This window comes from Colius striatus, chromosome 1, assembly GCF_028858725.1.
Source record: "Colius striatus isolate bColStr4 chromosome 1, bColStr4.1.hap1, whole genome shotgun sequence".
Lineage (NCBI taxonomy): Eukaryota > Metazoa > Chordata > Aves > Coliiformes > Coliidae > Colius > Colius striatus.
Window position 1 is genome coordinate 70,608,600 of NC_084759.1, and position 27,936 is coordinate 70,636,535.

At 39.2% G+C, this 27,936-nt stretch overlaps 1 protein-coding gene across 2 annotated transcripts in view; it reads right to left on the reverse strand.

Moving 5' to 3' along the window:
* DHRSX (dehydrogenase/reductase X-linked) overlaps positions 1-27,936 on the reverse strand; it is a 171,704-nt gene that overhangs the window by 100,102 nt on the left and 43,666 nt on the right. For both annotated transcript variants that reach the window (XM_061998544.1, XM_061998536.1), the window contains one exon: positions 21,713-21,781. In XM_061998544.1, coding sequence (XP_061854528.1) covers positions 21,713-21,781 — 69 coding nt within the window. The remainder of the gene's footprint in view (positions 1-21,712; positions 21,782-27,936) is intronic.

Here is a 27,936-nt window from a genome sequence, read left to right on the forward strand (position 1 = left end):
ATAATTTTAAAGAAAGAGATCAGACTTTCTGAATTAGTATTTCTTTTTTTGTCTTCATACAAGACTGCTATTGTCATAGATACAGGGTATTCAAGGATAGAGTAATTCCTAATCTAAAAGTGTTTGGGGAATATTTAGTATTATTTATTAATTGAAGCATTGAGTTATATAAAAAGAATAATGCACACATAGGTCATCCTTTTGATCCACAGGCCTTGTACACAATACATGAGAGACTTGTTTAAAGCTGAATTTTCAGGCTCCATGTATTGCCAGAATAAGAGAAATACCAGAAAGAAAGAAGCTAGAGGCATTTGAAGAGCATGACAGCTCAGAGAAATAATCTCCAGACCATCTATGTGACACAGCTAGAATACGTCCAGGAGTGCTCACCCAGCTGCACCCTAAGGGATCTGCCATGCAGCCAGCTGCTGCTGCTATTTGACATCTGGGACCTGTAACTGGCATTGAAAACAACAGCAAAAAAAAAAAAGAAAATAAAAGAGGAGGAAAAGAATTTAAGAGTTATGTGAGGTTAACAACAACAACAAAACTATCTCTGTCCCCCAACACTAGAAGTGTTTCTAAAGAAAGAAATTTTGTTGCAGGGAAAAAATGAAGATGAAGCCTATGTGCACCACACAGACACAGTGCACAAATGAAAGGTGAAATAAGCAAATAACACAATGAAACTACTAGGGAAACACACTAATATTGCCAAAAGTAGCACTGTATGCCCAGATCTGACCATCAGTTTTGTTATTTACTGCTCCACTTGCAAAGATTACTATGGCTAATTCATGCTGTGGGGATGAGAGTGGCTGGTTGTTAAGACTGAGTCTGTGGTCTCAAGCATTATGCCAATGTAATGCAATTTTCTACCTGTGAAAACCTCTGCCTGATTTCTCCTGCCCACTCACCAGTGTTTGCTGGGCATGAAGAGAAGTGCAAGCATATTCTCAAGCCTGAGAATATGCAATGTGCTATCAACAGAGCTTAGGGAAGACGAAACCAGCCTGCCAAGGAAATGCCCCTTGCACAAAAGCCCGGATCCTCCTATCACATCAAGTGTTTGGCATCTATGTAATAACGCACACTTGTGTTTTCTGGGTTTCATTGTTAGGGAAATCTCTATGAAATACAATAAAACTCAGTATTCCTAGATTACTGCACAGAGCTGCTGACTGCCTTGTGCTCTTCAGCAAAGGTTACTCTGTATATCTAGACAGCTTCTCATCCTCATATGACCCCCTCTTTCTCTCATAACTGAGAGCATTTGAGATTTGAGTGATTCAGATATGTCTGACATAAAAAAAGGTTTACTAAGTGTAATTTTTATAGAAGTAAATTGTCTCTTTTTCTAAGCTGGATCAGCAATGTTTCCCCTTGTCAACCCACAATGCTAGTGAAGCTTTGAACTACCACAGTAACTATCTGAGAGAGAGACCTCACTGGGGAAGATCATGAGTGGAAAAACATACTTCTATGCCTGTGCACATGTTTCTGTGGCAGTTTCTATATTTACATTTTTGGGGAACTAACTCTGGGCCAGATTTTGTCACTCCAATTCACAGTGAAGAGTATCTCACTGCACAAATAGTCCTAAGGGTCTACACTGGGGCAATCTGGATCATGTTGAAGAGCCGTTTCCACTGTCAGCAATTTATTTTTCTGTCTGGCTTAAAGATGGCTTCAGATGAACTATTCGCAGATGAAGGCAATGTTCATGTTGGTGACAGATTGTGACCTTTTTACAAGAAGGAACATTTCTGCAAGGGGTCTTTTACTCGTGGAAGGTGCAGATGGTACTGCTGTAAGCCTAGAGCATCTGCATGAAATAGTAGTGAGAAAGGTGAGGCACATCTGCGTTACTCTGGTGCTGTTCATAGCCTCCTCATCAGAAAGTACAGACACATGTAGCACTGTGCAAACCTCTGCAGAAGAGACAAAACTTACATTTCAGGCAATGAAGACTTGGCTTTTGCTCATGGCATCAGATAATTTACAGGGAATTCCAATTCTGCAAGTTACAGAACTGACAGCGGTACCTAACTCATACAGATGTTGATACAGAATGTATGTATTGAAGATGTGTTTCTGCATGCAGCTTTGATGCCTGAGCCATGGCCACCACCCCAGCAATCTTAAACAGAGGCCAGAGTTTCTTCCTGAGGCGGTAAGGAAAATCCTACTGCACAAAGCAACACACAATCATAGAATGGGAGGGGTTGAAAGGGAACTTTAGAGCTCATCCAGTCCAATCCCCTTGCTCAAGCAGGTTCACCTTGATCAGCTCACACAGGAATGTGTCCGGGTGGGTTTGGAAAGACCTCCAGAGAAGGGAGACTCCACACCCTCCCTGGAAAATGGAACTTTTTGTGTTCCAGGTTATGCACAATATATTAATATATGCAAGGATGTATTGAGAGAGAGAGAGAGAGAGAGAGAGTAAAATATATTTTATATATACTAATGGATATATAATATATTGATACATATAAGGTATGACTAGGCATATTTATAGATAACAGTAGACAAACAGAAAAACCACAAAGTTGAAATTTTTGCCTTTCTTCTTCGGTTTACCTATAAGCACTTCTCCAAACTCCTACATAGAAAAGTACCTCATTGATGAATAGCTACTATTTGGCACAATTAGAAGGCAGTTTGAGAACCCCAAGCTTTTACTATGTCCCTAGCTTAAATTACAATACACATGCAGAGGAACTGAAAAGAGGAAAATCATCAGTTGTTAATGCTTGGCCTTGAGACACAACCATCAAATGTAGAATTTCAGAGTTCCAATGCAGGTCTTAACTCCCAGATCATGTGTTATGGCACATTTACACTAACCAACACCACAGAGAAAATAAAAAGTTCTCTACTGTCTCATTTCAGAAATCTCACAGGGAAGTAAAAGTGTCCACCAGAAACACAGAGAAGTTTAAAATGCGTTGCTGTAATTCCAGTACATTCAGGGGGAAAATAAATCCCAGAACTCATTGTTGTGTTCCTGTTAGAAAGATTTAAAATTGGACAAGCTATAGAAAAATTCTTACCTAAACCACTTACTCCATTAATACCATAAGTTATTTCATGCCCTTTACTGTTTCTGATTCAAGTTCCCCTCATTGCTGAAGTAAAACCAAACATCTCAGCATCTGTGCCTGTGATGAATAATGCTCACACTCTGGAGGACCCCACAGTGTTACCACCAGAGAAACTTACTATCTCTTTTCTTGTGAATGAAGACTGTGTTCATTTTGGGCTTGAATCCTGGCTGACGTGTCTGAGTCTCCACAAATTTTTCTCAGGCACAAAAGATAAACTACTGGATGAGGGCTGGAATGTAACACACAGAAACTGTAGAATAGGAAAATTCTTTGGATTTGGGATGGGAAAAAAAGTTTGCCTGGCTGTTCTTGGGTTGAGGGAGAGGGCTGGTAAACATAACCTTGAACCAGATTGTGGTCTTTCCTTTGTGGATTCTCCAATACTCCAGCCCAATGGTCTAAATAGATCAACACAAAAGATTAATGCCTTAAAAACCATAAGGATGAAGAGTAAAGCAGATTTCTTTTTTTCAGAGTTACCCGTGACTAATGGCATTGCTAGACTGAAGCCAGCTACCACAACATACATATCTCTTGAGTTTGTCTAGTAGTGGTAGGTGTATTATTTGTTAAATTACTCTTTTCTCTTATGTCATGTGGGAAAAAAAAAATGAAGACTACAAATTTCCTTTTACTACAAACAGACACAAATTGTTTTAGAGCAGGTTGAAATGCTTCAATACCTGTCTTCCTGGGAGCCTTTAAACTTGTTTTGCTAATTCCAGTAAACACTTGTCTTCCCTGTAAAAGGATGGATTATGCACAGCAGCAGAGAAACAGAAAGAAGGAGGTGATCTCAGTTAACTGCTGTCTAGATGTTGCCTGTCTAGCTTCAGCTAGTCATTTATTCTGCGCTCCTTAAAACAGGTGTCTGAGGTGGAGAGAATTGCCTTTTAGATGTGCCAGTCTCTCTATCCTGTCACTAGTGAAGGTGTTTGGTTGAAGAGCTTGGAGGACCCAACCAACATTCATATGGCTGTGGTGAGTTACATAGTGCAAGGTAACAGCAGACAGGAGCAAAAGACCCCAAGTCTGAGCCCCTAACCTCACCCTCACCAGCAGCACAAATTGCTGGTTTCCTTATTTCCAGGAAATATCGACTTCCCCAGGACCAGGTCTGCAGAAGCTCATCTAACAGTAACCTGTAGTACAAGCATGCAAGACCCAGCCACACAGAGAAGCTGCTTTCGGCATGGTAGATCACTGCCCAAAAGGAGGACTCATGTCGCTCATCAGTTATTGCTGCCTCCCACAGCATTTCCCATCAGTTCCCAGCCACCAGCAGGTTAGAGATGCTAACTGTCAAGCTATGCCTCAGAGCCATTTCAGCAATTAAGAGGACCACAAGTTGCTCAACACAATCCACACAGGCTTTCTCAGTCGCTGAGTTTCAGCAATAGTGTAAATGAGGTTAGATCGACTGAACCACAGCATGCATAGCATTAGCTGTCCCAAAGGACTGTTTCCCATAAAAGAGATACCACACTGAGTAATGAAAGGCCTCGCTTCTTTCAAGGAATAAATATTGCATGAAGTATGCTTGAGTGAGTTCCTCACAAAAGGATCTGTTGCTAAGTGAATGGGGTAGAGTCTGCAGAGATCCATGCTGTCTGTCTCCTGATGTCTTGGGAACAAAAACACCTAAAAGCCATAACTGGAAGATCTTGTTTATAGTCTTTACAGCAGATGAGACTGAGGTTTTGATGCAGAAGGGTGGATGAGATGCCTTGTACAAACCTTTAGAATATATCTGTCTCTCTAGAACCACCACCCTAACTCTAGAAATCTACAACTCTCGTAACACTGAAATTATTTTTCCCCCCTTGAGTACCAACTTAAAAATTCAGAAAATTAAAGATCTCAATGATATTTCATGCAACATATATTAACTAGATTTTATAACAGCCCGTTCCCCGTGGAATAATTAGAAAAATATGTATGTTCCTAAAGGGTTGGATTTGATGACACCTTCCAGAATACTCAAGAGTTCCTCCCTGTCAAAACAAAGGTTATGGTGAGCATTAATGTATATGTCTGTCTCACCTTGTTAAGGGGTGAGAATGCCACCAGTCACGAGCACATTATATTTCTCAGCCTGAAAAGACCATGTGGATATATCAACCAAAGTCATGACACGGACAGGTACTAAGTAACAGGCACCTTAGCTGAGTCTTATACAGTCTAAATATTTCTAAATAGGTCCAAGGCTCTTTGATCTGGGAGCTAAAAAACCAACATGATTCAAAAATGGAAGTACTTGAAAAAACTGAAGCTAGACCTGGCAACAGCAGGCAAATGTTTTAATAGTGCTAACAAATCACCACTTAACAATGCACATGACAGATTCTTCCCAAATTGCATCAGATATAGTTTTGCAGCTTCTTTCTATCTTCCCATAAACATCTGCTGAAAGGTCTGCTGACCACCTTATTTTATATCCCATTGCTTAAATGCCCTTAAAAATCTATTTGCTTGTAATGTATGTGAAAGCTGAAAGAAACAGCTCAAATAATGCATTTATTATGAAACTATTTCACTGACATGACTGCATTATTTTCCTACCCTTTGCTGGTGCCCATTTTTTTCCCTCTCCTACACAACTGTACCCATCAGTCTCTTATGTCACTTGTTCTAACATTGCTCAATGTCCTGTCAGAATTTACCCCTACTCATTAGGTATTGATGAATGGGAAAGCAGCAAAAAACATAGCTAATTCCCCACTTACATATTTTAACGCCTCACAGCTTACATCTAATGTATTAGTACTGCACGGCTGGAAAGACTCTACTGCATTTGAGTTAAAAATCAAATCATTACTTAGGTAAGTATCCATACTTTTTCCCCTCAGTGTATGGCATTGAAGGAAGTATACGTAAGGGCAGAGAAACTCTAAAGCATGCTAAAGCCTCTTATTTTCCATTTCCTCCAGACTCTGTCCTTCAATGTCTTTCTGCAAATCTGAAGGAAACAAGGCAGGGAAGAACATGTTTTCTGGGGCACAGGAACTGCATCGAAACATTGAGGCTTTGTTCTGAAGCTACAGCACGAAAATTGGGCATTGTTCAAGCATGGCAAAGACAATTAATGTGCTGCAACGTCTTGGGCAGGAGAGCTTATCCTACAGGTGGATCAAGGAGTCCAGGTGTTTGGAAAGCTGTCCGCTGCCTGCTCCAAGAATTCCAAACCGCATACTACTTTTGGAGCTTTTCCAAACCACTGTGTTAAAACACCTGGGCTCTGTCAGCTCCTTCTGCTACATATTTACCATGGGGGAGTATTACATATTCCTTATGTGTGTCTTGATATAACTCACAAAAATAAGTGATCAATGACAATGCAAGAGCCAGGCATTCTCAATTAAGATCATATCAGCTCAGAAAGAAGTAATTTTTTTTCTTTTATTCCTGCCAATTCTTAATTAAAACAGGTAAGTAAATATATAAGACTGCTGAAATGGAATTTGGAAAGGCTGAAAATCCCAAGGACAAACTATTGTTGACATGTTACTGAAGAAACAAAATATTATTCACTTTATTAATCTTTACTTTCATCTTACATAAGATTAATGTCTAGCCAAAATAAATCCCGATTTATAGTTCTCCCCGAGTCACTTAGTGAAATGAAGCTTTTAGAGCTTTACTGTAACAAAAAACAGTACATTTAATTAAAAAAAAAAATTTCCAAAGCACAAAGCATAGTCATGAATTCGGAGGCTGAACTGACTGTAATTAAAAAGTCCGGCCTTTGTTCATCTTTGCTCATCCATCCTTCTCCTCTGCTTTCTGAGTCTGAAGTGACCTTTTAGTCAACAATTCAAATCATTCTTGAAACTGAATAGGAAGATTCAATACAAACTATTGTTTATTTATCATTCTAAACAAAAGGTGAAGGATCAATATTTATACAGTTATTGTGTTCAAGACAGCCAGTAGCACTCCACTCACTCTCATGCATTGCTAACTCTTCCACCGTTACTGCTTCTCAAGGCTTGGATCTGTTTCTCAAAACTCTCCCTTGTGAGACAAAAATCACATGTCCCATGAAACAGCAACTTAAAAATCTGGCATTTCTCTAGCATCCCATGTTTATGCTAAGATCTGCATTCCCTTCAGTTCAGTACATCTAGGTTAAAGGCATATGTCACAATATTCACAAGTGCCTTTAAAAAGCCTTTCAGATATTCTTGCTGGCAGCTCATGTTTCCTTCACACCTTCCTTTACTCCAACAACAACAAAATCCTAATTTATCCAATGTTTTGCTATATATTTCCTTACCACATTCACTTAAAATTATAAGTCCAAACACTTGCTCTTCCCTCTTCTCTGTGGACTTCAAACACACACACACATTGAGGTAGGTAACACACAGGTGAGCTCCTGACTAAAATATCCTCTGTCCAAAGATGCTACACAGCAGCAGCTTGCATCCTAGTGTACTGCCTTCTCGGTGCCTTCAGCACCTTGCTTTTGCAATCTATGTATCAGTTCCACCAAGTTCAGTACAACCATTATTGTAAGATGGTGCTGATTTGAGGCAAAGGCACCAGCCTTTTTCAGATCATGCTTCTTCATTTTATTTGAGCATTTGCTGTTCTGCACACGCATCACTGCAAAACAAAAGAACTGGAAATAGCCCAGGTTTTTCAGTGTCCAGGTTGCTTGAACCCCCAAGGAAAACCATTTCCTATGCACCTGAATCTGAGGACTGGCTAATACTCTGTTCTTCTGGCAGTTCTGAGCTCTCTCAAGAAAAATACAGTGGTTCATTTGCTTTGTACCCAAACAAGTGGTAGGTGCCAGGTGTTATGAATTTTCTGTAAAACAGGCTGAATAGCCAGGTGGTGAAAGTTGCTGACAACACAGAAACAATTTAGCTTAACCAAGGCTTGGGAGGATCATTAGGAACTTCCTGAACGACTAAGCAAACATACACAATTAGGCAACACTTAACAGAGGAATGATTGCAGATAAGTGTAAGGTGTTGCACAGCAGCAGAGGAAAAATAAAAGTTCCACGTGAGTTTAACTTCTTTGAAATTAGAAGCTCATTAAAGGAAGGACTACAAAATGCCTGCAACTGGTAGGGGGATATAATATAAAGCAACTCGAATCGTTGAGTTGTTGTCTGTAAGTACCAACCATGAAAGATAACAGCAGTTATAGAGGCTATTTTTGGGTTGAATTCATCCTTAATACAGAAAAGCCTAGTTCATACTCAGTGCACTGGGAATGCAAGAATACAGAGATTCCAGCTCTTTGTCAGAAATCATGTAGATGAAAGGTGATTGAATTCAACTAATGGCCCACCTTTACAGGCAAATTGGAACCCAATGCTCTGCAGTGTTTACTAAGCAGTCAGACTGATTAGTATGTATGCATTCTAGCATAGACAGAAATCACACCACTATTCAGCACTATACAGGCTAAATACTGGTTTAGAAGCCTTAAAAAAATCCTTGCAATTAATGGTAAATTCATTGAAAACAAAAATATTACAAGGCACATATTTACAAAGCATAGCTAAATTACAGTTCTCACTGACTGAAGAAACAGAGAAACTTGGTTTGTGAGGTTTTCAGTACTAAGTGTGTGGAGGGGAACAGCACCTGCATGCATGTGGCTCAGACTTGAAAGGTCATGAAACTCCATGCCTCCTAGCACAAACTGAAGGCCAACTATGACTGAAATTCTGTCCTTGCTGAGCTACCTTAGAGTAATTGCCACTTCGCTGACAAATTTGGAGCAAGCCTCTAGTTAAGGCAGTACACTGAAAAAAACACAAATACACTGTACTGTTGAAAATTATGAGGTAGAATCCCTGACTGCATTCAAGTCAATGGAAAGTTTACCATTGTTTTCAAGGGGAGATAGAATTACAGTCTTAAACCCCATTATTTAGAACTCTATAATATAAATACCAAGTTCTGCTCCAGCCATATTATTGTATTTATCTTCCTTTAATGTTTGCTTTTTAAGTAGGTTGTCATGGTTCAGGCCCAGCTGGCAACAAAGCACTCTTGCTCCGTGCCCCCATCCACCCCCACCCTCGTTAGGATGGTGGAGGCCCCAGTGAGATGGGAGGAGAAACGATAACCAAAGTCTTTGTGGACCGAGACAAGGGCAGGGAGAGCTCACTGCCAATTACGGTTCTGGGCAAAACAGACTCCACTACTTGCCTTAGAGAAGAAAGTAAGAAAGCTACCTGCACTTGATGTCTCCACAGCCTCCACATTAGCAGTGCAGAGGAGCAAGGAATAGGGGATGTGGTCAGTCTCTCACAGATGGTCTCTGCCACTTCCTTCTTCTCAGAGGAGGAGGATTACTCACATTCTTCTCCTGCTCCAACAAGGGGTCCCTCTGACATGATACAGTCCTTAGCAAACCTCTCTAATGAGAGTCTTTCCCAAGTGCTATATCTTCTTCTCATAAACTCTTCCTCGAGTTCCAGTGTGGTTTCATAGATTTTCACCTGCTTGCTGTTCATGTTCAGCATGAACATAATACAACCAAAATTTCCAAGATTTTAATAATGCTTGAGAATTTGGTCAATAAATGCTGATACAAGCACTTCAGATGCATACGCCAGCACCTGACACAGAAGAGCAAGGGGAAGAATGAACAGGGCTTCAAAACTTCAGTAGTGGTGATCTATAAATGCCTTTACCACTTCTGATCTTTCAAAATACATTGAATAGTGTGAGCAGGCAGACACTTTGTATCTCCCTGCCATGGTGTGGAGCCATGACAGCCTGTAGAGGTCCTTCTCTCTTGAGCAAGGCCTACGGTCTTTCCTGCCAATCCTCTGCTCTTTTAAGATGCTTCAGCCTTTCTGAGAGCTGGGAAACCCTCTTCCTAAACCATCATCTATTAACACAGTCACCCTGCTGCACTTGGAGCAGTCAGTGCTGTCCATCAGTGTTTTCCCAGCAGCTGGCAGAGTGCAGGTGCACACTCTCACACAGCAATTTTGGTGTAGTTCTGCTCCTCTGAGCACAGTCAGCACATGCAGGCCTCGGGGGCTTCAAAATGCAAGGCTCTCCAGCCAAGCTGTGTTCTTGTAGCATTACTCAAGGGCTCTCTCCTTGCTAACCTGGAGAAGGAGACAATGCCTGACTGTATTGGCGTCAGTCCAGGTGAACAGCAAAGGACAAGCAAAGCACTCTTGTATCAGAGGCAAAATAGATCCACACTGCCAAGGAACTGGTTGCAGACAGTGATGAAGACACAAATGGGTAATTTGAGGTTATATTCGTACCTTTAAAATGCTGTGCCTGCTCACTGACACCTATTTTCACCTTGACTTTGGCAGTAAAAATCAGAATTTGCAGTTCTGAGCTGTCAAAAAAGGAAGCCAGAAACAGTTAGAAACATGCACAATCGGGATGTGAGAAGAAAGGTTTGGGGAAAGGACAGAGGGATTGTTCAGTGGGAATGAAGAAGCCAGGATGACACGGTGACAAAGAGGGCAGGAAGAGAGAAAAACCCATCAAGAGTTATTTCATTCAATTCAGAGAAAATTAGCTTAATGATTCGGTCATTCTTTTTCTGGTTTTCAGTTAAATAATAATGGAGGTTGTCTTTTAGGCTTTTCCCAAGGCTAGGATGATACCTAGGACACAAACACCCACTGGACATAACATGTCACTTTTACTTTGTGTTCTTTAATTCGACAGCTTTGAAGCTCATTTAACAGAAGAGCTGCTACAGAAAAGTTATCATACAATCCAGATCATCTATGTATGTTTTTCCAATCTTATATAAAATCAATGAAAGAGCGTGTTTTTCCTGGTTGGGCAGTAGGTTTACTTCTCTGTCCCAGAAGACAAATGACGAGAAAATAAATAAAACCTAGCACACTGGATGAAATGTGCAGAATACCAGATCACACTGTTCCTTTAAAAAATGTACAATTTTTCTGACTATGCAAGCACCATTAACCTGGGATTATTTTTAAAACTGAAAATGAAAAGGTACAATAAAAGTACAGGCTGTTCCCATTGATACTTGCTACTTGCCACTTGCCTGCAGTACACAAACCAGACAATGCAAAGCAACTCTTATGAGAACATGAACACCATCTGAAACAGAATATGGAACAGCAAGATGTGTGTTACCAAACTGTACTTCGTATTCCTTAAAAAAATGAAAAAGAGACAGACAGACAGGGATGGAGAAGGAGAGAGAAGGAAGGGAGGGAAAAGCACGGCTCTATCTTGAAATGTTATCTTCAAAAGAGAAGGTAAAATTACATTTAAGAGACTAAGGATAGAGGTGCTAGATTTTCACACAGCCTAAGAATGGTCTTTTCATGCTACACTCCAGAAGTTAGCTTTGGCACAAGGGATTTACATCACTCAATGTGCTTTTCTTCATCTAAACAGAAAAATGTTCAGGTAAAACCTCGATCACAGACATCCACTAAAAGTTGAGTATTGACAAGCACTCAGCTGAGACTCAAGACTCTGCACCAGCCAGCCTACAAGGAGGGGATGAAAGACCTCTCAGTACAGCTCCAGCCATCTCCCCAAAGCTGCTGCAGCTTTGTTGGCCTGCCCATCTCCATAGACATAGCCTGTCAGAATAACCAGACAGAGCCAATGGAGTTACTGAGTCCCTAATGTACCTTGGGCCTTGAATTCCCACCAGTAAATGCAAACGTGGGCCTAAATTCTCTACTTTTGACTGCACTGAGATGAACAAAAAGCTCACACAGCTCTGCCCTGCTGCACAGAGCAAATGCCCTTCCTCTGGTACCATGCAGTATACACTATATGATCTGCTCACCCGTGCCACTTGAGGAGTAGATAGAAGGAATTATACCCTTGATATTGTCATTTTCATTACTTGAAACTCAAGATTTGTTCAGGCTTAATCTCTACATATACCCAGGTTGGTTGACACAAATATACCAACGTGAACTTCAGATTTATAAAAATATCTTACTGTTTGGCAGTTAATTGGATAATATGTGAATACTGCCACAAATTGTTCTTTTTTGCTAGCAAAGGCAAATATACTACTTTACCCTGCTGGGAAGACACACAGAGAAGGATGCTGCTTTCTGAGTAGCATGTTTCCAGAGATACAATTCAAGCAAATAAAAAAGTAAAATCTATATTCTGTCTGTAGGACCAGCTGAAAGGGAATCTGGAGAGGCAAACACAATGTAGTTATATATCACGAGTAGTTGTCAAGGAAACTACAAGATTATGACTCCACACTAAAAAATCATTTCATATATTTTCTAAGGTAGCAGTCTTCAGCCAGCCATCTGAGATCATCTTAGCTGAAGGAAGAGCCTGAGTGAGATTCTAAGGAGAACTGATTACTCCATCATCCTTCTAAGACATGTACCAAATAAGCACATTTTTTTTGACATCTCTCTCTATTTTCTACGGCGTATGGTTTCAAAGCATAGAGACTTCATGGCACTGGAGATGTGCTTTGCCTTCTGCACTCAGAAACAAAGTCTTGAAGGAAATTCTACCTGAAGACTTCACTTAGCCTGTGACTGAACAATTAATTTTTCATCACTTCAAAGCAAAAAAAAAAAACACTCCAGGTTGATGGAAAGTAGGCTCAGACTCACCTGAAAGAAGTCATTTACACAGGACATTCCCATTTTGTGGCAATTTAAAAAAAAAATCTTGTTTTAAACAAAATCTTTGTAAAATTCTCTTTAAACAAAAATTCCTTTATAGCTTCCACATGCAAATCAATAAAAAGCATTGATAATAAGCAGCTCATTAATTCAGGAAGATTTTAAGGTCTATATTCTAGAACAAGGATTCTTAGTACAGTACAGTAGTCTGAAACATAAGACACCAGAATGAGTTGCGATGAAAAGCCTTGATTGACTTGAACACAAACTACCACATTTCGAGTTTATCCCTCCTGCAGTCAGGGGCACTTCCCCTGCTTTATTTTGCAGATACAAGTGCAAAAATCGATCTCTCTTTCACCAGTAAATAGTCCCATCAAAACAGACATATATCTAGAAAATATTCTCTCTTTATGAGAAATTGTTCCAATTAGGGTCATAGGATTTTTTGTATATACTGACTTCCAAGTGTAAAATACAAGCTTGGAGAAAGGAAAGGGAAAAGGAAAGGCTGGAAGATGAACTTTTCACAAACCTTCAGTTCAGCAGCTCCCAACTGCCATGATAAAGTTTTGAACAGGAGAAATTGTGTTTGTCCTTATATTATTTTTTCCTTTCCTTTCCTCCCCTCCAATATATACATTTTATTTTTTTCCCCCCGAATATGCCATCAAATTCCTAGAAGTACAGACACTGTATCATTTAAATGAGACCCACATGCTACGAAGTTTAGTAGCTGTAAATGGTTCAAAAACAGTGCAAGTGTGTGAGCATAAGTGAGACTGGAGTAAAATAAGAGGAAACACTGAACAACAGCAAATCTTGCCCAGAGCCAGGGAGATCTCTCTCCCACCACAGGCCCACAAGTTTTTCATGCTTTGGAAGTAAAACACTGTCAAGGATTATTTTTCAACTAGATCAAACTAAATGCTGGAAAGATGATTTGATTTATTTTGTGTCTTCAAGTCACATCAGTTGTGAAAAGCTATTCCTTCCAAGCAGCATAAAGTCAACAATAATCTTGGTAAGAGAAGACAGTGGCAAACATTCTCTTAAAGACTAAATAAGGACAGAGAAACAGATGACCATTACCTTAGGGAAATTAATCACGTGCTGGCTAACAATTCACATTACATTGTCCAGAAACATTACCTCAATATATAAGGAAAAACTCAAATTCAGACATGATTATTAGACATCTGATGATCCTCACGTCAGACCTGTTGCTTAATTCACGAGTTTATCAGTCTCCTCAGGAGTACTTCTTTTTCCTCTTACAAGCAGGATTTTCTAGCACCAAGTACCAGAAAAGACTGTAAAAAATGTTCTGACATTACATGTTTCCTGTAAGCCTTTAAATAGGCGGAGAGGGTTTCGAAGTGCCCATGAGCATGCTAATTTCCATTCAGGTTGTGGAAAATGCGTCATGCAAACTTGAACACTTTTATTTTTTGAAACTTAGATTTTCAAATTTAAATCTTAAAATAAAAGATATGTGTCTATGTCCTGCATTTAAAAAAAAAAACCCCTAAACAAGAAGGGCAAGCTGTTCCAGAGTCGTGGGCAATATTTTCCAGCCTTTTCACATAGATTATTGCTCTCAGCATCACTGTCCCTACACTCCTTCTCTCTGTTTCCACAGAATGGGTTTTTAATCTGCACAGATGTTGGTTTGTTTTTTTTTTTTTCACACTGCTCCAAAGCTCTTCTCAAATATCCATTTCCTAAGACTGCATAAGGGTCAAATTAATGCTATTCTTACCACTGTCTGCACCCAAGAGTCATATTATGAGCATTGTTACAATTCCTTGAAGAACCTACAGTCCAGGAATCTGTGTATGTTGCTGTATTGGTAGTCAGGGCTGGACAAATAAAGTAGATAGGATTTCATGTGGTTTTTGCTGCTGACCTTTCATAGAGTCACAGAGTTATGGGATGGCTGAGGCTGGAAGGCAGCTCTGGAGACTGTCCAGTTCATGCCTCTGCTCAAGCAGAGCCACCTGGAGCTGACTGCCAAGGACCACATCCAGATGGCTTTTGAATATCTCCCAGGATGGAGACTCCACAAAGTCTCTGAGCAACCTTTGCCAATATCCTCTTATGCTAAAAAAGAAGAGTTTTCCTATTTTTAAATGGTATTTTTAAATGGCATTTCAGTTTCTACCTATTGCCTCTGGTCCTTTCACTAGGCACCACTGGGAAAAGCACAGCTCATAACTCATTAAAGAACTAGGACATCTATTCAGAGGTTTGATTCTTTGCCATTGAAAAATTGCCCTTAAAACACAAGTTAGGCATGGACACACTAGTGTTGGCCCTTTGTAAGGGCAGAGGTTCCTCTCTGGCTGTGTTTCCTCTGGAGTCTCACCGTACTGCCACAAGGATGGAGCTGACAAGGAAAGACTAGCACTGCCCACATGCTCAGATAGTCTGTTCATTTGTAGCTGGCACCTGGAAGGTTACATACACAGATCCTAAGAGCTTCAAATATAGGCTCTGCTTTACCCATGTTTACTTTAGGCTGTAAGTTCTCCACACTCCTGGCAGCTGGATCGCTAGTGCAGAAGCTGATGGCATTTCCACAGAAGATATTGTACTTGTTATAAGCAAATTAACATCCAAAACCCTACATGTAACCACAGAAGCTAGGACTATATAAAGTAGATCTCGGAAGGAAAGATATACCAGCATTCCAGAGAGCAAACAAATTGCCTTCTTTTTTTTTTCATCTTTGTCTTTCAGTATTTGCTGGCAATTTTCTTGAGAACAGACAAGGTCTGGAAATAGCTCGCACAACCTGCCTGCAAAATAATGGCATTCTGCAGGAGGTGTCAAACCCAGGAGCACCTAGATCCGGCTACTGCTTGACACCGTGGCTCTACAGGTACATGAAAGAGGATCAAAATCCTGTAAAAGGGTGAAATGAAAGCTTTTTCAGGCCTTGCAGAGGCAATTTCATTTTGAAATTTGCTTTCTCCAGATTGCCTTCAGTAGGGCAGCACAATCAGCAAAAATCGTAACCTCAGAGCTCTGGTCCCATTAGTCACACAAAGCTTCGGTGATTTACAGTCAGAAAATCATTTCAAGACATCTGAGAGGACTTTGTTATTCTGCCTACAGCTACACCTGTGCACTTCTTTGTCTCTAAGTTTCAATTAGAAATAATTTAAATAAGAGAAAATCATGTTTCTTAGTGGCAGAGCCTGTTAATGAAATGTTTCACATTTCCAATGGAAATGGGAATTTAGGAAGTAGCTGGCAGAGCTTGTGCCTGCATTATGAATACGTTTTATATTTGAAAGACGTTATCTCCATCTTACTATCCAGATCTGCAGCTTATCTTTAGCTCTATGAATCATATTCATATTGCTCTTAATGTCTGAATTGCCACCCTGTTAACATGACAACTCAATCTCCAACGTATCTTTAAAAACACACAAAAAAATAGGGGATTGTCTATTGTTTTAAATGTTTGTAAGCACTGAGGGGGAAAAATTTTGTACCATATTACACTGAAAGCCAAAAGGAAAATAAAAACAACATGAGAAAGTAGGCTTAATGAATTTAACCATGTTTTTTTGCATCAAAGTATTATGTAAAACAAAGAGAAAAACAGGACAATTGATTTGCAAACTATTTACCTAAATGATTTTATCAGAGGGCTCCGGAGCTACTTTTCTGTGCATTAAAATCTACCCTGCTTAATACAAAGCATAAAGTCGCCAACTTTACTGCGTATGTGATGTAAGTGCTATGAGCACAGAGAAACTATGTTAGCTGTTGTATTACTTTCTTGAACTCTGGAAAGGGGTTTTCCTTCCCTCAAGCACATGGAGGATACACTCCTTACAGACTTAAGTTTAACATATCAAGATTCAAATATTGTGATATGGCTTGAATATACTTGATACAACTTCAGATGAGCCTATCAAAAGATATCCTATTAGACAAAGTTCTTATACCTGTCACAGAATCATAAGAGTTGGAAAAGGTCTTTAAGATCAAGTCCAACCACTAAGTGATAAAGCAGAAGAGTTCCACAGTTCCACGCTAATCCAGTGACTAATCAAGACTTTACTCATTGCTCATATCACCATCCCATCTTTCAAGATGTCTTCATGAGCCTGATGTTCATTTGTACATCTCTAACAGAGAGAAGTCCTTGACCTGCCAAAGCCTAGTACTGGAGATAATGCACCAGGCATGAAAAGGGAAACCACACAGATGGAAACAGTAGTGTTATTGCTAGGAAACTATTTAAACCAAGCCTACAAGTTTTTCAGCATCAGCAGTGGTAGAGAAAGGTTATCCCAATGGTAGGATGTGCTAGAAAGGACAAAATAGCCACAATAAATCTTGCCACAAATTCAAGATGTTACACTTTTACACCTCAGAATTACACCAGGAGAAACAAATCTGACACAAGCAAGCATAAACTCACATATGCTTACAGAAATACTTACAGAAAATACATCTCAGCAATACTTTCAACTATTTTTGACTGGCTGGATGATCACTTTCATAATGATATCTTTGACATACCAAGTCAAAGAAAAAGTCCTGGATGACATTTTTGCACATTTTAACAAAGCTTCAGCCTTTGCTCAACCAGCTTTCATATACCTTTGGCCAGTGTGCTGGGAACACTACCATTGACTCTTGGGCAAAGACAAATCAAAAAGTTTGGGAATTTGGGAACTCTCAGCAGCTGACTTCCTCTAGCCTGCAGGGAAAGCCAACAACAAACAGTCTGGTATAGAGCTGAAAAGTGTGAACTGCTTTGTAAGAAACAGTTGGTGCCTGACATACAAGTGTCAGTGGAGTAACCACCCATGAGTTATTCAGCAATTATGGTTGGCACCTATCGGCTAGATTACCCCTTCTTCTTCGTTCTCAGATGTCTAATAGCAAAGAAAATCTCCTTGATCATTAGCAAGTTATACTGTAAAAGAGGGCAAGAAACCTTGCTATCTCCTTATTCCCTGGCTGAGCTGTATGTAGCACAAACATCCCAAGAGAAAGCTCTGACAAAAAGCCAGGCCTGTTGGATGCGCACGAGCTGCAGCATTTTTCAGGTGATATCATTCCTCCTACTGCTTGGCCCGTGCTGTCTTGATGTGGGTTAGTCTGCAAATGTCATGATTTGGTCACCACCATACTAACTTCTACATTCTTCTGACTTCAAGGGAGAAAGTCTCTTCTGCCTTTCTCACCTGGCTTCAAATGGAAGTCTCATGAATGCTGCGGATTTAGTGCGTAGTTTTGTAATTGTGGTTTTATTTAAATTGCCACAAAAATGTTGGGTGAGATTAAACACAGCTTTCTCCTTTTGAAGAGGTCTGTGCTTAATATGACTTTTACACCTTGCTTTCTCACTAACTTTGAATTATTTTCTGCTTTGAGTCTAGTTGCACCTCCAGCTCCTACGCTGCAGTTGTGAGAGCCGTTCCTTGGTACTGTTCTAAGTGATATTTATGCATAAACTTTTGCTAATTGCTGATTCCATTGGCATTCCTGAACTTATGAATGAAGTTTTCATTCATGTTTATATATTACTTTCCAGCATTTGTATGTTTGTAATCATCAGGCTAAAAACAGCTTTGATTTACAGAGATGTAAACTGAAGGTAATTGAGTCAGGAAATATACTCTGTCATGTACGTGGAAAGTTGTTTTGTCTAGTATCATTGAGACTTGAGTTTATCAGAGAAACTTCTCAATTCCATAACTCAAAACAGTTTGTTCAGGATTGGTAACTATGGTTATGGCTACAATAATAAATGGTTTGGATCAACTGAAGTCAATCTCTAGAGCTTGTTTTTCCTGGGGGCTTGACATAGGTACTTCTACAGGTCACTGGGACTCTTAGTTCAGATAAACCCCAAGCTGGCTCCCACTCAGTGATACTCTGTGATTGCTGCAGCTCACCTCCCAGGCTAGTTCTGTCCGTGCAGAACCCAGGTCAGGCCCTGCAGTGCCCTTCCTGATGCCAACCCCCACTCAGTATGCAGGCAGCAGTTCAGCAGTTGCCTGAAAAGCTAGCTCTCTCTCCTGATCCGAGGAACACACGAACACAGACACACCCTCTGCAGAAATTACAGAGACTCACACAATTAGAATATCTCTGCGGCAATCCCTAGCCACCAACGATTTTCCCAGCCATACAATTGCTACTATTAGCAACACAAGTTCCCAATTTAACAAGTGGAAGCAAGATAAATGCCCACATCGTTCTGGCTTCTACCAGCTTTGTGATTCAGAGCACAGCAATCTGTTGCCCTTGGTCTCTTGGAAATAGTGCCCATTTGATAATTTCAATGACAATGCAGCACTTCTGGTCTGGTCTGGATATCTGAGGGCTTTGATTGCTTTGTCAAGGGAGGAGGTTCTGATAGTCAGGTTAATTGGGTCTATCATGCCCCCAGGACCTGCATCTTCTTTTCTTCCACTCAGCTGCCCATGTCCTTCCTCACTCTTTAAACTCAGCAATAGGTAACTCAACATAGAGACCCAAAACCAGGGAAGACAACTGAACAGTCTGGAATCAGCAGGGAGAGGAACTAAGGAAGCACCATGGGAGACGATGAGTGGTAGTAAGAGGTGATGTGATACACTACTTAGATCTTCTGTGTCCTTTTGCATTGCTGCCTTGTAGGTGAACGGCCATAACTGTTTCCTCTCCAATACTCTACTAACTTTTGGAATTGGCTCTGGTTTGGATGCCTTCAGCATGGGAAACTAGGCTTCCTGCCTCTCTATATCAAAAAATTTTGTCAGTCCTTTCCTCATGTATTGCCATGCTGCTGCATGACCTGTGTGCATAGCCCTTCTATTATTATCCTTTAACCTCCTCTGAAACTGTTAACATGTTATTGCTCAACATCTGCATCACTGGAATCACTTGTGTACATGCTTTGAATCTCATTTGTCCCTGAAGTAAGTGTTGATTATGTCAAGTATAACTACCTAGCCTTAGATAGTAGACAGAGCCCCAGACAGACAATGGGCCAACACACAGAAGGATTATATAGTCTTTAAAACACTGTAATTACATGCATTCAACAAGCCTGGCCTTTTCCCAGGGCTATCTCTGGGGATATTAGTGTTATCTATGGCTCAGGCAGGCAACAAGGTGATGACAGGGTCTCTTGCCCCCTTTTCATGTCTAACTTGCTAACAAGCAAGAAGATTTTCTTTGTTTATTAGATATTTGATATCTAGAAAGCAAACTGATGGCACTAGCTCAAATAGTTTGTCCACAGTAAAAGAGTAACAGCTATATTGTCCCAGTCCTTGGTCATGCTGGCTGCCTAGCAGTACTGCTTTGAGCAGTTCTCCTTCAAGAGTCCAATATTCCAGATGGGAACAGTTTCTGCAAGCATTCCTTTCACATAGGCCATGAAAAATGCTCAAACAAGGGTGAAGGGGGAAAAAGGTCAATGCAGTGAATAAACAGATACGGAACTGTAGCTTTTTAAAAGATGTCAAGTTCATGCAGCCTGGTCTTGGTGATAGTATCTGCACATACATCCCATTACAAAGCAAAGTGCCAATTCATCGATAAGCTGTAACACAGGAGTGTTGCTCAGACCTACTCAAGTCCTTCATATGGGATGATGCACTTGTTAGTACAAATATCCCTAAACCGGTGAGAAATTCTCAAAAGGCAGTACTCTTCCAGTTTGTTTTTAAGCCAAACCTATCATGACCAAAGCCTCAGTCATTAGAATGAGGAACAACTTCAGGCAATTTTAAATACACTTGCAGCTTCCTCAAACTGCCAGCTGTATCTTGATGCAGTGTACAACTGAAGGTTAGAACCTACTTCATTCAAAAAAATCAAGAAAGACCGGGCCTAGCAAAGCACGGATCACACATGTATGAGAAAACAAAACAGACCCTGGTTTATTTAGCTTCATGCAGGTCATGTGATGTAACTAATTCCAAATGGTTTTGGTCTCCGTACAGAAACTTCCAGTAGAAGATTTAAAACATGTAATAATTACCTTCTTCCTTTCATGATCCTTCTGACAAGGCCTTAATTTATGATGCTTTTAACTAGCATACATGTATCCTAAGGCTATGATGGGTGCACATTTATTTAAGTCAAAAGATAAATCTTAATGAAAGGGTTTTTTAACACAATAATTAACGTATTTTGATCATCATAACAGTAATTATTAGAGGCACAAAAACAGAATCAGATCTCAGGAGAAGCCATGACAATCCTAAATAGGGTGGAGTAGCAGCAATGCCCTATTATTTTGCTAAGAAATGATACATCAAAGTGGCAGCAGTGAATCATCATACACTACTAGGAACTGCATCTAGTGAATCCGAGAGACAGAAATATTAGATGCACTAACCTCTATCAAAAATTGCAAATTATAATCTCAAAGCAGATAGTGTGCAATATGCTCTCCTCATGCCTCCCCCAATATGATCACTCATCAGATTAAAAGAAAAGAAAATGGAAGAACTGCTAAAACATAGCAATTTTGGCTTGCTATGAAAGGTCTACCTATTTTTAGGAAAACAGTTTAATTCTGTGAAGAATTATAAATTCTCAACACATGTCAAATAACCTGAGCAGGCAGCCTTGTTATTTTAAAAACCTCTTACCTCAAAAAAACTCCACTTTTTCAGTGGGATTATACATATGATGGGAGGCAAAACCAGCAATGAAAAAAAGCACACCCACTCTTACATGCTGTCATCCGCCTCTTAGCAGAAATGACTAGTATTGTGATGTTTTGCCCAGCTGTTAAACCACAGTACCCTTTTGCAATGACACACAGCAAAGAAGTCAAACAAACTTAATACACTTGTTATAAAAAAAATCCTACTTATTTTAGCCCTGCGTCAGATTTACTTTAAAAATTAGTTTCTCCAGACTAGAATAAGTTTAACAATACACAAAGGAATCTCATGTAAAAAAATATACTAGCAAAAAGAGAAGAATAAAGAGTGCCTTAAAAAACCCCGATATAATACGGTACCTTTTCCAGTCAAAGATTCCTCTTGTATTTTCCTCACTGCCTCTTGGCCCTCACTCTCACTGTTTCCAGCTGTTACAATATAGAAAATGGAAAATTATTGATGCAATCAGCTTCAGGATAGTGAATACAAACATGCCACTATGAAGTGCCAACCATAGTGTAAAACCTATATGGTGTTTTAGGTGAAAAGGCATGATTTGTTACTGCCAGGCAGCAGAGGTTTTTGAAGAGGGCCATACAAATGCACTGCTGTTCATGGGAGTTCTGCCTGTTTATCTCATTTATTCGTACAAGATAGGACCATCTGCTGGCTGGACCAGCAGGACTGAGACATTAATCTGTGAGCCAAGTGAATTATATCACATTCAGATTCTACAAAAGCTTCGCTATAGATTAGAGCAGACCTCCGCTTGCTCTTTTTCCAAAATGAACACATCCACAGTTGGAGGAAAAGCCCCACTAGCCTGGCCCAAATTTTCAGGAAAAGTATTACTAGCGCTAGCACAAAATGTGATTGATCATCAAATAAATGCTTTTTGTGCCATTTAGCTTAAGTAGGCAGTTAATAAAGGCCTGACATTTATAAGGTAATTTTTTGATAACTTGTATCAAAAGGAAAAAACAAGCACAAACCAAATAGTGCACATGGAAGTACAAGCTAGAATTTTCAGGTTAAGTTTAACATTCCATTTATCCATCCACAAATTATTTCCACAGCATGACACATCAAAAGACCAATTGTTTATTACTTAATCTGGACATAAATACTGATGTCTCTTAGAAACTTCATGAAGTTGCCTCCTCCTTTTCCTAATTATATAAACCTCTGCCTTGGTTTCTATACAGGCTTTATCTCACAGCACTTTACAAGTGTCCTATCTTCTCATTCCTTTGGTAGGTATAAAGCAAAAGTTTCAGGTTTTCTACCTTTTTTCCACTTTTTTTTTAGTAATAGTGAATCAGCTCTACAAAAGACAAGGAAAGAGTCACAGCGTCACAGAATAACTTGAAGTTGCAAGGGACTGCGGGAGGTCACTTGGTTCAACCTCCTTCTCATGTTAGTACGTATATGCTTGGTTTTACTTTAAGATGTTAGAACATGCTTTATAGTGTTATTACACTGGATTCGTTTCATCTCACAGAGAATGTGTTAAAAAATTGAGTAATATCTTTGAGACAGATCATGTGTCATCCACTGGTTGCAGGAGCTGAAGGCTTAGAGCACCAAACAGAGATTTTGGGGCCAACCTGAACACTTTGAGAAGGTAGACTAATGCATTATTTTGAGGATGGAGTTTTTGCTGTGCCTCTGCAGTAAAAAACAATGATTTGCAACACATCTTTGTTTTCATTACATTCAAGAAGAGTCAATATTTACATAAATGTAGCCAAAATAAAGACATTTAGCATTCCAGATACTGAAAATAACCTTCACATAAAACCTAGGTCTGTAATAGTTCACTAACTATGGAGTTATATTGCTCAGATTGATCAAGAAAAGAAGAAAGCAGAAGAAAAAAGAAGAGTATTTTCTTTTTGCTGTTGTTTTCTTCCCCTCTTAAAACCATCTAGCCTTGTACAGAACAGAAACATTCAGCTTGATGCTAATTTCCAGATATAGATGCAGCATCAACAAACAAACCCTGCAGTGAAACTGCCATTCCTGGGGAAATCTGTGCACAGGGGTAATGGGCAAGAGATCAATTTCCCTCACTGTGTCACCTCAAGTGTTGTACTAGAGTAAGATTTCAAACTCAGCATGTTAGTACACCACAGAGAGGCTAGAAATAAAAATACTTTCTTGCCAATTCTGTGAAGATCTTATTTGATTACTCTTTCATTCAGCACTCCTCACACAGAGAACAATCTTATTAAAGCCTCCAGTGTCTTGATTTAACCCTCTGTATGTTCACTTAATTCTTTTAAAACAGGTTGTGTTCACAACAAATTTTAATTTGCTTTATTTTGCTGCTTTATAAATGGTTATTCATTAAAACTCAGTGCCTTCCAAATGGGCTTGTTTTATTCAAATTTGCATATTTTTCCACTCTAGACCAACATGAAAAAAAAAATTCTTTTCCTGAACAGTCACTTCAGATATCTGTTCCTAGCCTGAATCAACAGAGAGTTTGAAAACCAGGTACTGGAGGATGTAGTATGGCAAAATTGAAATTGCCTCAGTGAGGGCTGCTACTGTAACAGAGGCTTGTGAAATACTTTCAAACAGAATCATGTGAGAAAGAATAAAGACACAAAACAAATGACCAAAATCCTTACTAAAAATTAAAAGGCCCATATACCAGAAGGAAACCATAAGATTGGAAAAGTAATCTATGCTTCTGAGTTAGCTTTAGGAGATCAGAATCCCATTGCTGAGGATGAGGGAGAAAAAAGGGCCGTTGCACTGCTGTATTGCTTCACTTCTAGTACATCCTTCTGGGATCCTCTAAGCAAAGGCATGAAAAAGAACCTCCTCCTTTTAAGTGCTACATTAATAATTTTAAAAATACTTTTAAAGTCATCAAGCTAACACATAAGTTTTAGGTTGGGAAAAAGAAAAAAATTGTATCTTCTTGATGAAGATGAGTCACAGAATCAAAGAATGGTAGGAATTGGAAGTGAATCCTAGAGAATTTATCCACTCTAAGCACCATAGCATCTGTGAGGCATAAGACTGCTCTGGATTTGAGTGGTTTGGAGGGAAGAATAAGAAAGGGAAGCCAGACAATGACTTTTAAAACAGTGAGAGAATCTGAAGAAAAGCTCTGAGAAAAAGGGATTCAATACCATGAGAGCTTAGATCATCAAAGTACCCAAAACCCTAATAATCTTGCCTTTCACACTAATTTAATGTGTTTATTGGGAACTCAAAATAGATACAGTTGTCTCAAGAACTGTTTATGCAACCTGTTGAGTGCCCTGTCTGATGTTTTTCTTCTACTTAGTCCCCACAGTGAAAAATTCAGGTGAGACTGATTCAATAACAATGCTGACTAGACATAATTCTGAAAATAAAACTAATAACATAAAAATGAATTCAAGTCTGAATGGATGGACCTGTTTAAAATGTCATTTTAATGGCATGAAAAATTCTAATTATTTGTAAAATACTGAAACTAATTTTGAAAAAAAAATGATGGGAAATAGATTTAACCACAAGACTAAGTACTATGATCTAAAGTTCAAACAGAAGCACACAGAAAAATTCTTGTCAGCAGCAATAGGCTTTGGATCTTATCCTAAAGCTCAGGCTCTGACACCTGACTCAGCTAAGCAGATCCTAACTTTAAAAGTTCTTTCAGGGATTTCAATAGAATTATCACAGAAGATTGCTCAGTCTGAATAAGGATGACAAAAACAGAGCCCATAGAAACTCAGCATGGTTCAGAAACATTTACACTACTGCTAGTTAAGGGGTCCTGATACACCTATATGTGTTCTTTATACAATATTTTTAATTTCTTTGAATGTAAAAATCTCTCCACAAGAACAGTTTCTACTTACGCTCTTGATTTTTGTACAAAATTGATCCTGATAAAAAAGAAAGATCTTTTCCAATTCGTGTTTCACAAAAGGAGAAATTGCCCATCTTGACATTTCAAGGGCATTATAAAGGAATTTAGTCTAGGAACAACAATACAGCCTGTAAAGCTGAAGGTGATTTGGGGAGAGTGAACTCCCAAATCCAAAGTTAGCAGGGAGAAAATTTCCTGACTTTCAGTAGAATAACTCAAGTAAGAACTTTTTTAGATGAACACCAAGAAGATGCAAACCACTCAGGATGCAGTAGTCCAGAGTAAGACCTGACACTGAAAGCCTGGAGCCCAAAAGCCACCCTGTGCACCACAGCACCCCTCAGCCTACCATAAACCCCAGTGCCCAGGGCAACCATGTTGGCACATTGCCTCTCTGCCCTCCTCACACACCTCAGCCTCTGGCAAGTGTGATCCCCTCATTCATCGGTGTCTGGGGAACCTGTCTGCTAGAAGTGAACACTCATCCCCTGACTCATTTAGATGTAATTAAGTGTGAGTTAATCCCCAAAAGGATATATGACTTTCCAGGGATTGCAGCCTGCCCCATGGCCCTACCCTCTTCCCCCTGATCACTTCAAGTAATCCAAGTTTAGAAGTGGTGCCCATAAACTCTAATGCATATGTGCATTACCAGGAGAAGCTTGTTGTATGGTAATAAATTCTGTATAAAAGTACATCATCTGATTAAGGAGTTGCAGAGGGTGATGGTTAGGTTTCTTTGTGCAACAGAATTTAAAAAAGATTTCAACTGGAAATTTGAATTAAGGTGCCTCCTCATAGTAGCATAATCCTCGTTATGATTGAAGTGGAACTGATTTCATTGCAGTGCCAGCCTGAAAACAGGGCTTGCAAGGGCAATCAAAGCTTCAAGAGGTAAAGAAGTCCAATCAGATGGTGTTATGGGGATTAGGATTTTGTTAGCATACATGGCACTGCACACAAATAGCATATGCCCAAAAGAGAAGAGTGACTGTCCCAAAAAATCTCTGAAGGTGAGAAATTTGAACTCAGTAGGAGTATTTCTTAAAAGAATCTATAATGTCTTTAATTTTAAAATAATCTTGACTAGAAAAAGGAATATAGAACTTTGGTCTCACTCATAAAACTTTCAAGTCATGAATTTGTTATGCAACAATGCTAACTATAGCAATGTGACCTTAAATAAATAGAAAAAAAAACTTTCAGAGAGTGATACAAAGCTTCTTTATGTCTAGAGATAAACAGTTCTTTTGTCTTTCAGTTCATTGAATAACAGTTACAATTAAATATGTGCCTTTTTTATATGAAAGGATAAAATACCATTGTAAGTGTTCCTTTTAAGAAAAGAAGCAAAACTGCATAAGAAGGAGGATGTTAGTTTGCAAAGAGAAAAGCAATAGTCATTCTTGCCCTCGGTTTCAGGAACCCAAGGTGTTCCAAGAAGTTAAGAACAACCCTGTTTATCAAACTAGACAAGTGCCGTGTTTCCAACAACAACCTGTGGCAAGTGCTTAAGGAAAAGGTATAAATGACAACATTAAGCCTAGGAGTGCTATTTTCCAACACACTCTCCCAGTAGCAAGAAGTTTCCCAGATTTCCTGAATCTTATCTAGCCTCTCAATGAACCTATTTTACACTACTTCATCTAATGGCACTTTCAATTCATTCAAGCATTTGGCCATGAAAGGATTCTGCGACAACAGGCTCTGTGATTTAACAACATACTTAATTGCATTTTAAAAGTTGTACTTCAGTAGTTTGTTAAGGTTTTTTTTTCTTCTTCTTTTGTATGTTCTCTACTCTGTGTAGAGTAAGACAGGGAACAGCCACTTCTCATTCACTTTCTCTATACCATTCATAATTGTATGATATCACACCTCAGCCATCTCCAGAAGAACTTTTGTTTATTGGCTCCACCTTGCACAGAGCCATCCTATCCTGCTCACTATCCCTCTCCCATTTTTAGAGCTCAACCAGACTCATTTTCAAGTGTTCACAAAGAATGAACCAATGATTTCTAACCAAGAAGAGAAACACTTCCTGTCCTGCTTTCATCTTCTTTCCTGCTAACTAATAAGATTTTATTTTTATGGCCAGCAGTAAATACTGAAGACATCGTCCAGCTTTCAACAGTAAACACAATTTTAATTTTTTTTCAAGTGGTAGTATTTAATTTAGATCCTATTCCTGTAAATAGATATAACAAGCTCGCCACTAGCCACTTCAAAATCTTTTGGCATGGATCTTGCCAAAGGCTTTTAAATATCAAGTCTAAATTAATTCACACAGTTGTTGAAATCTTCAAAGCATTTAATAAATGCTTAATGAATAAGTTAAATAAATGACTGGGAAAACCACACTAACTTTTCCAAAATTTATAATCACATATTCAACTCTGTATTTTATATAATGTCTGACATTTTTGTCAATATAAAAATCACACTCACTGGGCTATACACAATGTCCCTCCCAAAATTTGCCCTAAAGACATATTTACCCATTTTACACTTCTCCTATATTAAAGATGTTTTAACGTCCTATCCAGAGGATAATAGTCCAGAAATGTTTTATGATAGTGAGGGATTTTAGTTTTAATCACACTGGTTTGTTTTAGACTATTTTAATCTCTTTTCTGATGGGTGGTACTGTATTTATACTGAGTTTGTAATAATCTCCACATTAATCACAAGCACTGTGCATTTTACATG